The 12,761-nt window shown below is 34.4% G+C and overlaps 1 protein-coding gene across 2 annotated transcripts in view; it reads right to left on the bottom strand.

Annotated features, from left to right (window-relative positions):
* CSMD1 (CUB and Sushi multiple domains 1) overlaps positions 1-12,761 on the bottom strand; it is a 1,270,279-nt gene that overhangs the window by 338,107 nt on the left and 919,411 nt on the right. For both annotated transcript variants that reach the window (XM_087775441.1, XM_087775442.1), the window contains exons 13-15: positions 6,026-6,208; positions 3,891-4,217; positions 2,315-2,509 (exon numbers count right to left, since the gene is read on the bottom strand). In XM_087775441.1, coding sequence (XP_087631567.1) covers positions 2,315-2,509; positions 3,891-4,217; positions 6,026-6,208 — 705 coding nt within the window. The remainder of the gene's footprint in view (positions 1-2,314; positions 2,510-3,890; positions 4,218-6,025; positions 6,209-12,761) is intronic.

Here is a 12,761-nt window from a genome sequence, read left to right as displayed (position 1 = left end):
TTTTCTTCTCCAGTCTAGACAACCTCAGTTCTCACAAGATCTTCTTGTATGACACATGCTCCAAGTCCTTAATCAACCTTGTGAATCTTCACTGAACTCACTGCAGCATGTCCGCATCTCTCTTGTACTGGGAATCCCAGGACAGCACACAGCACTCCCAACATAGCCTCACCAGTGCTGAATAGAGGGGAAGGACCTGTCATTTCCTCTCAGCCCAATTCTCTGGCCTGTCAAGGTCCCTCTGAATAGCAGCACAAGGTTATGTTGTATCAGCTACTCCTCCCAGTTTTACATCAGAGGCAGACTTGCTTAGAGAGCACTCTGTCCCAGCATCCAGATAATTACTGAAGATTTTAAACAGTATGGGATTTGGTATTGACCCCTGGGGTACACCACTACAGACTAGCCTCCAGTTGGACTTCATGCCATTGACCACAACCCTATGAGCCCAACAATTCAGTCAGTTTTCAGTCCACCTCACTGTTCACTTCTCTAGCCTATACTTCATCAGTTTGTCTATGAGAATCTTACACGATAGTGTCAAACACCTTACTAAAACTGAGAAAAAAATATCCGTTACTCTTCTCTCATCCATCAGGCCAGTCATCTCATTCCAGAAGGCTATCAGGTTGGTCAGGCATGATTTCCCCTTCATAAATCCATGCTGACTGCTCCCAGTCACCGTCTTGTTTTTCATTGTTTGGAAATGAAATGTTCCTGGAAATGTTTCCAGGAACATTGCTGCATCGCCTTTCCCAGTGATCGAGGTGAGACCTGTAGTTCCTCAGATCCTCCTTCTTTCCTTTCTTGAAGATAGGAATTTGCTTTCTTCCAGTCCTCATGAACCTCCCTGAGTTACATCAAGATGATTGAGAGTGGCCTTGCAATGTCATTGGCTGGCTTCCTCAGCACTCTTTGGTGCATCCCATCAGGCCCATTCCTGTATGTCAAATTTGTTTAAATGTTCTCTAACTTGATCCTCCTCCATAAAAGGGAAAAAAGTACTGCAACAGGGCTACGAAAGTAACAGGGATAGATAGCGAGCATTTTTCAGAGTGGGATCAGAGGACTTTGGTGCAGGATTAAACAACAGCAGAAATGACTAAACAAATTTTAAGAAACATCAGTCCCTTAAAAAATTAAGCTGCCATAGCACAGGGCTTTGGGATGTTATATTTTACCTAAGGCTACAGAGCAGTCTAAACCAGGAAGGCTTTCAAGGTCAGGTAAATTTATCTTAGTATCATTTGTATTACCCTCAAGTAGTCAGTGGTATCATTATCAGCAAATTCCATATTGCAGTGCAGGAAATCTTGTCACTTCTGTTCCTCTAAGTAGTGACAAGCAAACCTATTATGCCATATGGAAATGAATAATAACATGAATTTGTGAGTAGTAAATTAATATTCCTAGTTTTGATTCAATGTTTTAAAAAAAAAAAATTGAACTCAGAGAGGTTATTTGAATTAATTCATGACTTGCACTTGTCTTTGGGAAGTTTTTCCAGATTTAAGAAAATGGGAAAAAAAAACAACCCACAAAACACGAAACATACACACTGAATTGTCTCTGGAGCAAAATGATTGGCTGGGAAAATGGCATTTATATTACATGTGTATAGTTAATGAAGAATGAAATGTAGTCATTTATTAAATACATTTATATGCCTTGCCTTAGGACCCATCACTGTCAAACATCAAGGAACCAGCCTACTTTTTCTTTTTTTTCCTCACTGTATTTCATACTACAGAGATTTAATCCTAAGTATAGCTCATCTTAGTTTGTTTATTCACCTAGGCAGGAACAAGCAAACAAATTTGGAATTTTTGGAGGAATATAATGAATATTAAACATAGCTCTGATTTTCCCTATATTTCTCAGGAAAAAATGTACTGCAGGTTAATATGTTACATACAGAAATTCAGGTATACTTTCATTCTGAGAAAATTAAAGGTGCAAATTTTTAAAAAGGACTTTTAAATAGAAACTTTACTTCACTTTTCTATGTGGTTGATAATTATGTTGTTCAGTACGCTACAGCCAAAACTGTTATAACAGCTATAACTTACAACCGAGTAATGATGGTGACAATACCAACCAGATTTTTACAATGCTAATTTATTCCAAGAATATAAAAGCAAGCTATGTTGTTTCTGTTATTGCTCTCTCATTTGACTGGAGGAGTGTTAAAATAAGATGAATTAATAATTTCAGCTAAAGCAGTCTTATTTATAAGCGAAATGTGAAAAGTAAGCTAAATTTAAACAGTTTCATTATTCAAACCGTAGGTGCAAAGTAAAGATTGTGCCCTTACCTTCACAACGTGGGACAGCAGAGCTCCATACTACATTTCCATCTTGCATAATACATGTTATGGTTTCAGAGCCTTGGGTCTTCACAAAGCCGTCATCACAGTGAAAGGAAACAGAACTTCCCAAAAGGAATCTGTCTCCAAAACGCCTCCCATTTATAGGAATGCCTGGATCATGGCACTCATTCTGACCAAAGGCTGATATAACAACAACAACAATAATAATAGTAATAATAATAATAACAACCACCACCCCCCCTCTAAACTTTGTCTCTTTTTTTTTTTTTTTTTTTTTTTTTGGAGGGGGGGAGAATAAACTTTCCTAAGTAATAAGATTATAATACAATTGAAAGTATAGTAAACTCCTCAATAAAAAGTCAACATTAAATCCAATGACATTCACACAGATGCAACAAAGTTCAAATTCTGAAGCTTTTTAGTTATGTGTGGCTTAGATACACAAGAACACTTTGCTTAAATTTCCCGCTGGCCAAAATTCAGCTGTTTGCCTCTAATGTAATGAGAAGTATGGTTACACATTGCAGATAATCTGGCAGAAATAGAGACTACTGCTAAACAACTGGGGCCACTGCCTAGGCCAGACAGAGAAACCTCCCAGTGGGATGCTGAGAGCAGTCTGCCTCTGTCTAGTGGGATGGCAACACAGGGTGCAACCCACAGGGACCCACACCTCCATGTGCATGTGTGACCTCTCGGTGGGTTTTTCACCAGTATGCAGATCAGCAATTTGCAGAGAGCAGCAGTGTGGATGCATGTAAAGCTAGGGGACCTCCGTGCATTTCAGGAGGTGCATGTAAGTAAAGGAACCCACTTCAAGGAAAAGGGGTGAGTGTTGACCAGTTGCAACTAAAATTTGTACATTTGAGAATTGTATTCTCAAAGATATTACATTCTTAAAATTCTTAAAGAAATTGTAGATGGAGGGAAGAATGATTCTTAAATTAGTGCACTCCTATAGGAAAGACTTGTGCATGAGATCAGCTATGTTCTTAGACACTAGAAAAACCACAGAGAGTAACTATTATGCGTATCCCAAAAAAGAGATCTAAATTCTTAGGGGTCTCTATCATTAGGTACCACATCATCTAATTGGAAGATAAAATGCAAAAGCAAAGCAAGTTCCCAGATTTATTTGCAATGATAGTCTAGTTGCTCTTTACACTTCTATGCTTTTCAGATTAACATCTCCATATTTGGGATCTAAGCTTAACACCCGTGTGAACTTATTCCTGCTGGTTCCATTGAGAAGTATATTAAATGGATGCTGTGATCTGAAGATCTGGGCTTTAGTTATGTGCTCTGCATTTATGCAATGTCAACCAAAAAGGATCTTAAATAATGAAGGGAATTCCTCAGCATTATGACGATTAAAATAAATAAATTATAAAGATGCAGATAAGCTAATGAACATCAGGAAGACAGTTGAAAGCAGACTAGTTATAGAAGCATTACAATTTACTTCTGTATTATAAACAAAAGCATGTTCTATTTTTCATTATTATGAAGAAAGATAACTTGATTTTAAGACTAGGCATAAAATAAAACCAGAGGTTCTTACTTGTGTAAGTGATATTAAATCCTCTTCCAGTGGTAGAGTGATCTGACTGAAATTCAAGTCTTACTATGTGCCCACTGCTAGCCAACTGAGAAGGGACCTCATTGCCAGAAAAAGTGCCAAGAGGTGGTAAATCTGAAATCCCATCATCTTTCACTGTAAGGTAGTCAAATTGAGGTTCTACATCAAAGTCGTTGAAAATCAGATGGATTCTGCTTCCTGGCTCTGAGATAATCAACCAAACACAGTTCATATTGTTCCCATACTCTTCAGGATAATTTGGAGAAAGAATAATTCCAGACGGTGTAGTGAAGTTGAAGAAACACGAGACTAAAGAAAACAACAGCAGATTCTTAAAATACTATCCATAAACATTGTAAATGCTCGGCTATATATTTTTTATTCTTGTAGAAAAGGATGCTTTTGAAGCCTGGATGTCAAAACTACTACACATGCAACCTGGAAATGTTTTAAGACTGTCAGAACATTTCTCCTATATGGCATGTCAACGTTGCATGTTTTTATTTCCCAAAGTGAGAGAAGCGACTACACCAGGGCCTACAAGAGATTATTAGAAGCATGTAAAGAATGCCAAAGAAAGCAAAAGTAGTGCCTGATGTATCAGAATTTGGCAAAATTGTCAGGTTTGTTCCGAAATGAAAATGCAACCTCCAAATTTAAATGTGATTTTTTTCTAAAAGGAATATGCACGAAAATGTATTTAGCAATCCAAAAAATCAAACACAAGGGCCAGTTTTGTCTGCAGTACACAAAGTTCATGCTGATGCAAATAATAGTAGAAATTCACATGTGCCTCGATCAAGAACTCTTAAAGAGTATATAGTACAAACTTATTTTACCCCCAGTTTCCCTTTAATAGCACAGGACAATGACACAAGAAAAGATTCATAGCTCTCCTCCTTTTACACTCCTTTGGGCCAATTTTCATCAAGACAATTCCTAACTGATTTCAGAGTAATGAGCTTGTGGCTGGTACTTTAGTGAGAAGTACAGTACATTCAGAAAGAGTAAGCCTCACTGCATATTAATTAACACAAAGGATGACAATTACTCGGCTCTTCAAATGTGTCAAACTGAACTCAGTTTTTGTAAATAGATGTTGTAAGTTTAGGTTCCATTATCTTTCACAGGGCACGTGCGCATCAAACAGCGGAGCACAGTAAAATATTCCACGCTATTGCCAACAGAAACTAATATATCTATCCAATGCAATACAGCACCATGAAGAAATGCAACTTCTTTCTTTAAAGGGAATTGCAGCTGCACTGTCCCCATGCACAGGCCTTATGTGCTTAGACACATTTCAGCATTGCATGGGCATACAGAGACTTCTTCTAGTCCAGAGCAAGCCTACTCAGCTTGGTAAGTCCTGTACCAACACAGCTGCAAAATACATATATGTCCAAGGAGAACTGGAAACCTCACTAAGGTTGTTTTGAAAATCCTGTACTGAATGATAAGACTCTTTATAGGAAAAGGTAATGTGGTCTGGAGAACTGAAATGCCTAATATACCTGTGGACTAGAAAGATTTATTCTATTTTACCATAGAAGAAGAAAAAAGAAAAGTAAAAATCCAATCCTCTCTATTTAAATCCATCTACAAGCTTAACTACAAGCATACTTTATCTGTTAAAACAAAATTCACACCTGGTGATCTTACCTACCCTTTTTCCATGTTGGATATCCATATATTCCTTATACTCATTTTTGTGCTTTATTAGGATATCAGAAAAAAACTCCAGTCTTTTCTTATGTGGATCTGCAGACTGCTTTGCACTGCCAGAATCAATGTGTATGTGCCACAGAGTCCTTTTGAACACTTATATGCTATTAGGATTTGCTCATTTAGAGTCTAATTCAACACACATTTACATTAAGAGTGTTAAATGGTGCAATTAAATATAAAATGAGGGGAAAGAACATTCTAAAACAGTCCTACGTGATGTTGCCCATAAATGAGCTACTAGTGAGACAACTGAAAAAAAACATGTGACTGAAAACTTTGTTCAAGGTGTTCAAGGTCTTTTGAAATGTTTTGCTGCTGGTTAGTCACAAATGCTAAGAAAAGCAAGAGACTAAGATCAGAAAAATAATACGGAAAAAAAAAAATCTTACAAACACAGCTGGGTTTGTTGCCAGACCACTGGTTGTTTTGTTGACATGTAATCGTTCTCTCTCCCACCAGTTCAAAAGCTGCTTGACATTCAAAGGTAAGTGTGTCTCCATGCAAAAAACTGCTGCCAGTCCTTTTTCCATATGATGGAATTCCAGGGTCTCCACAACCTCCTTTCTCAATTTCTGAATATCAAAAAATTCAAACACAATAATAAGGAAAATATATTTGCAAGCAATTTATATGTCAGTATCAAAAGTGCATTCAAAATATTTGGCATTATGCCTTAAACTAACATTTACAGCTGAAAGTGAACTAGAGATAAATGCTGTAAAAACCACCTCTAAGATGACTTAGGATCTAAAGTCTTTTCACAAGCTAATAGCTTCCATACCTGCATTGCTGAAGATAACAAAATACTCATCTTTAGCTGCACGGCTGCACCGAATTACAGCATATTTGAAGGTAAAATTATAAAGCCATGTCTATCAACTCTCACATCTGTAATTCCATTTATAAGGCTATTAGCAATATGATTAAAAGTCTATAAATTACTGTTAGCATCAAGGAATTTCATTTTAAGCACTAAAATATAATAAAAACAAAACTGAGGAATTATTTTTTAATCTCATACTTCAAATTAGAGCCACATTTTTGTCAGCTGCATTTAGCTACACTGAAAAGAGACTATATTTTGGATTATACTTCCTAGATGTTCTCTAGGAGATCTGCTATTTAAATTATTTAATTTGTATATATTGAATGTACATATAAAAGATAAGAATATAAAAAAACCCAAGTCTTATGAAATTTATGAATAACAAGAATATTAGGAAAGGAAATGTAAATATTAATTGCCTGTGAAAGAAATGCTGAATCATCTTACAAATTACTCTATATTTTGCTGTCCATCAAAAATGAAGACTCCCTTTCTTTACCATTAAATTTAAAGTAGTTTTTCTATTAATTTCCTTTTGAGCAGCAAAAATAAAAACAAAGCATTTCTGGTTCTATAAACTGTTTCTACATCTGTAGTAAAATGATGTAAATCTAATTCAAATGAAAATAGTGATAAAATTCTTGTTATTTAAATATTTCCCAGTTCAATCCAAGGTCTGAAATCTGAAACATTCAGGATAACAAGAAAGTTCAACTCACTGAATAGTATTAAATATTAATATAATTTAACACCATTAAAAAAGTCTGCTGTCAAATATTGTTAAATCTCCTAATGTTAAATTCTGGCAGAAGTGTATATCTTGACACGATAACTCCAGCAGAAATTTTAAGATGCAGGATGGCCGCCTTATGATATATGAAGTCAATCCACTATGTTTATTCCCTTAAAGCAGCTGTGAAACATAAAAACAATTCAGCAAATGTCACAAATTTAGAAAATGCTTCTGAGGATGTCTTATTTGCATTTTGACAATAAAAAGCTTAAAAAATTCCATCCAGCTCTAGAAATCTACATCTTCACAAAGCTTGAACTGAAGACTATCTATCCTTAACAGAAAATGTACTCTAGTCAAAAATAAGTTATTCAGGTTGACAGAAAGCACACATTTAATTTCAATGGATAGCATTTACTTCTATCTTCAAGTTTCACATAAATTTCCTGGTATGAAGATTTACTATAACATGCATATCATATCATTCTTATTTGTATTACATTACAGGTGTTACTATCAATAACACAATTTTAGATCAATTAATATTCTACTAATTAATTTTACAGTGAGGAAAAGACCTGTTGTTTTCACAAAATCAAAAAGAACACCCAACTTAGATACTTTAACAACTTTCCACACAATTTTTCAGTTCAGCATCTCTTTGCTCTCATATTGCAATTACTTAATGCATGCATTAGACAATTTCCTTCTAAAATATTTGAAAAATACTAAAACCCCAAAAAGCTGTGTTTGAGCTGACTGAATTTCTCATACATACACCGATTGCAGGTCTGTAGTGGTTAAGGTGACAAAATTTCCCTTCCTCATAAAGTCATATAAACTTTTAGTAGGAGTCTCAGTTATAATGTCCAAATTTTTAATTTTTTTATTAAAGTATTGTAAAATATCAATCCATGTAAAAAATCTGCCAGCAGCAGAACACAATATTAAATATTCACCTTCTTAGTACTCAGGAAATCATGAGGGAGTGACAGAACAAAGCAGATTAAGTCAGATGCAAGACTGCCTGTACATTTCTCTTTAATAGAGAGCTAGCTTTCCGTCACATATATTAATGACAGTGCAAAACTTAGGGAAGACAGAGAAGGCCAAATTCATGGTTTTGCATTTATACATAAAAAATACTATTTGTTTATGTCTAGATCTAGAGTAGTACAGGCACGTAATGATTCCTAACATTTTTCTGTCTTCTGGGATTTAACACAGCTTTTTATTTTATTTTCTTTTCTGGTACCAGTCTGACCTCCACTGATTTGATCAGAGAACAATTTTTTTAAATGTCTAAATTCAGTAGAGGTGCATTGTGCCTATTATTTCAACACATGCACCAATTATTCTGCTTCATAAATTGCAAAGAGGCTATATATCTGTTTGCTAAAAAGAGAACATTCTTCTGACCAAGTCAGTTAGAGCTATGCTGAGCTCTTAGAGAAATCGTACGGGACAGAAAAGGTTCTTAAAATGACAAACACGAGAATAAAAGCTATGCCAACCTATTTAAAGTGTGGCAATAAAAACCCTATTCCTTTAGGATTATTCTGTGTACTTGTTCAATGTTGGACTTCTTTTGATCTGAGTCCTTAGAGCTGTGTGAACTTCATGAAGTTTGCAAATAAGCTCTGAAGCTCAAATTTAAACATTACCTTCCTCTGGTTACCAAAGATATTAATATTGATCTTATTCAATTGTTTCTGGCTTTCATGTACTCTCTTTCAGTAGCCTGGGGAAAGAGACTTTTCATCTTGTTTGTGAACTAGAAATATTTACTCAGTTTCAGGGAATATTCTCTCTTTAATGTTGGGAGAATAACAAGATTAGATTTCTGACGAGAAGATCATATCCCTCTGAATTTAATCAAAGCCTTTTCTGTTGCTGTGTTTTCTTTCAAAGGAAGAAATATGGCAATTCTAAAGTGATATTAAGCATGTAAATAAGTATTATGACTGCTACTTGAAAGGTGTCACATTGCAATTCAAGTCTTTTTGATGAAAAGGCTTTGCATTACTTTGACCCAGGTATCTCAAATATATAATAAAATACTTCATAGATTATAACATTAGGCAGTCTTGAATTTATTAGTCATGGTAGTAATTTACCTTTTTTTTCCATTGTTACTAGATTACAAATACACAGTTAAAATTAAATTCTTGATGCTGCTATATTTTCATTCACACTATCCAATAGTCTAGCTTAGATGATTAGTGAATCATCATCAAATCACTAAATCTGTAGCTAGATACAACTTTTACCAGTAGTGTATTAATAATATCCTCACACTTTAATAATTCAGATGTATACATACAATTTAAATTAAATAAGTGTTTTAAATACATGTGGGTTACACAACAATCCATTGTTTCAAAGAAGAGATATATAAACAAACTTCAGTAGTTCAAGGTCTATGAGAAAGTTGAAGTCAGTACCTCTAAAAACTAAAATCATAAATTTGACAACATTTCATAATCATCATCTTAGCTATAATCAAAATAGGTTAAGGGAAGCTTACAGGTATACATTTACAAAACAAACAAACAAACAAAAGAGATAGTTTGGAAGTTTATTTCAGTGTCAGATAGGACCTTTTCAGTTTAACATCTAAACTCTCATATGACCGGCCACAGAAATTAATGTTTTAAATACAAGAAAATTGATCATTTAGATTATTTCCTCTTATTCCTCATACCTCTCTGCATTAAGAGTCATAATACCTGACACAGTGGAATCTGATCTTTACATAACACTTTCTTACATTTAGAAGAAAGACAGAAAAAACACTGTTACATAGAACAAAATATGAAAAATACTGTGTTTTAGTTATTCCAACTCTTATACTATTTATTGTATACCATAAAGCTTTAAGCTGATCATTCCACTGATCTCAATAATAAAACCTATTTGGACCAGTAGGATATTATGACCCTGTATCTTCCATCTCACTATTAGAATTCAAATTTCAGTCCCAGACAATGTCATTAAAATCCCGCTTAATGAAAGGGAAGTAACATATATAAAGACAATGTCTGCAACTGTAATGTGACATAAAGTAAATATCTCTAAGTACATCATTTTTGTTAGGCGGGTGAGTTATAAATGGACAAATTACAAATGGGCTAAACAGACATTACTTCTATCTGTACACTTGTTCTTCCCTGTCTTTATGCCATTGTGTCTTCAATGCCACTATTAAATTACACAGTAAATACTTAAAACTCTAAGTACTTCTTCAGTGGCAAGAACAGAGCTTGGCACTCTAAGGCTTCAGCATAGGAAAAACAGAAAGCAGAATCAGGAATGGTTTTACCACTCCTGAACAGATTTATAGATTACAGTTGTAAAAGATTTGCACAAGAAACTTAAGATCAAGGAGACAATTCAACTGGGTATCCCAAAATAATACTGTATTCCTCTGAAGTATGCTTTTTCTTGCTTCACTGGAAACCATGGTGGTCTATAAAAATTAACCAGCTGCAAAATTACATATGAACTTTCACTACTGTATGGCAATAGTTTCAGTTTAGGATAAAGAACCAAACATTATTGAAGATCCCTTCCGTTCCATAGGAAATAACTGTTTTACAAAGAGCTGGCAGCACAAATACCTAAGGAAGGACAAAATGCTACTGTTTTCATAAGTAAACAGTTCAGTCTTCTTTGAAATGCATGTGTAATACTGGTTCTAATCTCAATAAGATGTTGAAAAAATATGGGAATTTAAAAACACAAATGGAGAAACCCTTACACAAAGAGAAACCCTTATACAAAGAGAAGGGATAGATAGATATGCTCAGGATTGCAGAAGAGGACATAAGTAAAAGAATGAAATTATATATATGATTCCTGCAAAGGAGCATGGGAACAATGACTGAAAGTGAAAATGATAAATCAAAACTAATAGAAAAAAAACTTTCAGATAGCACATAATTGGACTGTAAAAGTGGCTATTAAAGCTAAAATGAGGTTGGCCTACAGCTGAAACCAGGGAGGCCTTGCATGGTAATTTTATAGATGATCACAATTTTATCATTATTCCAGTAAATTTCTTCAAAGAAATTTTACAGTACAATTTGTTATCAGTCTCCAACTATAAAAAGAGAAGGCCTCCTTCACAGGTCACATAGTTCCCAGCAGCATTCTAAGAGATGTCTCACAATTTCTCTGAAATTTTTTGTCCTTGCTGTTATCAAAAAGGCCACAGATCATATTCAGTAGATTAATTTTTGTTGCTTCTACCTTATTGCATTCTCTATCAATATTAAAAAAATAAACATGACCTTAGAATCAGATAGATGGAAAACCAACATGAAAAGTTTTTATAGGAAGTCCATTTAAGCTAACAGTTCATTACCACAGCATATGGATGTCTTGTTGGTAATAATAACATATCATATCATATCTTAGAATATAATATAAAAATACTTGAAAGTAATAAATCAATCTGACAAGAAAAAAAAATCAAACCTTTTTGACAAAAGATGTCCTTTAATTTAAATATTTACTGTGTACTTAAAGATTCCATTACAGAATGCAATAAAATAAAATGTCAGTTTGTTTACAATCAATTTCACATGTCCAGGGGTAGATGCAGACCAAATCTGAACAGGGACGAAGAAGCTTTCTGTTACTTGTTGTAGAAAAGTTTATGATACCAAGTAACTGACTGATGAAATAGCAGGTGAAATTCATTATCAATAATTGTAGAAAAATAAATCTGTATAATAATAATTATGAGCTTGCAGGTACAATGATAGGTTCTGAATTGACAGTTACCACTCAGCAACAAGAACTCTGGCATACTAAACATAATTCTGTGAAACTGTAAGCTATTGAAAATGTTAGGAATTGCTAGGAAAGGAACAGTGAACAAACCAGAAAATACTATTTTGACATCACACAAAAACCTATTTCATTTTCATTTTGTATATTGTACGCAGTTCTGCTCCTCCATATAAAAAAGGATACATTAGAACTAGGGAAGAAAAACAAAAGATCATAGTAACTGTTTCTGAGGAACTGGGGACCAATTAAATAGACTGTAAATCTCTTTTTTTATGAGGTGAAATATATGTATTCAAAAAGTGATTGAACAAATACATGGAAGAAAATCTTATTGAGAGACAAAGAGGAAGTACTTAAGCCATGTGTCACTGGAATCAGAGAAAGTGGGATTATCTTTGTGTCTTGATTTATCACTGTATACTTCACCATTTTTTTCCTTAAACATTCATTATTGTCTAATATCAACATGTTATGGGGATTTTGGTCTCACTGTAAATTTTTATTCTAATGTTTTGTGGCAAGGAAAGTCATATTGTTCAAATTGCAGAGTTCATGTTTGCTAATAGAAAGAGTAGAACCACTGAGCAGTGCCCTGGACAAAAGTTAGCCCAAAGATATCCTGTGGAATGTAAATTAGTGTGTTACGGTGGAAAACAGGAAGTACAGTAAAAAACAAGTGCAGCTGCCTCAGAAATGATCAGAATAATGTAAGGATGAATCTTGTGAAAAGGTGAACCATGGAATGAGGCAAAAGACAATAAAAGAGCTT

Source organism: Nipponia nippon, unplaced genomic scaffold (genome assembly GCF_047370975.1).
Source record: "Nipponia nippon isolate SJK-2023a ecotype South Korea unplaced genomic scaffold, ASM4737097v1 scaffold_4, whole genome shotgun sequence".
Classification (NCBI taxonomy): Eukaryota; Metazoa; Chordata; class Aves; order Pelecaniformes; family Threskiornithidae; genus Nipponia; species Nipponia nippon.
This window is presented reverse-complemented; position numbering and strand designations above follow the sequence as displayed.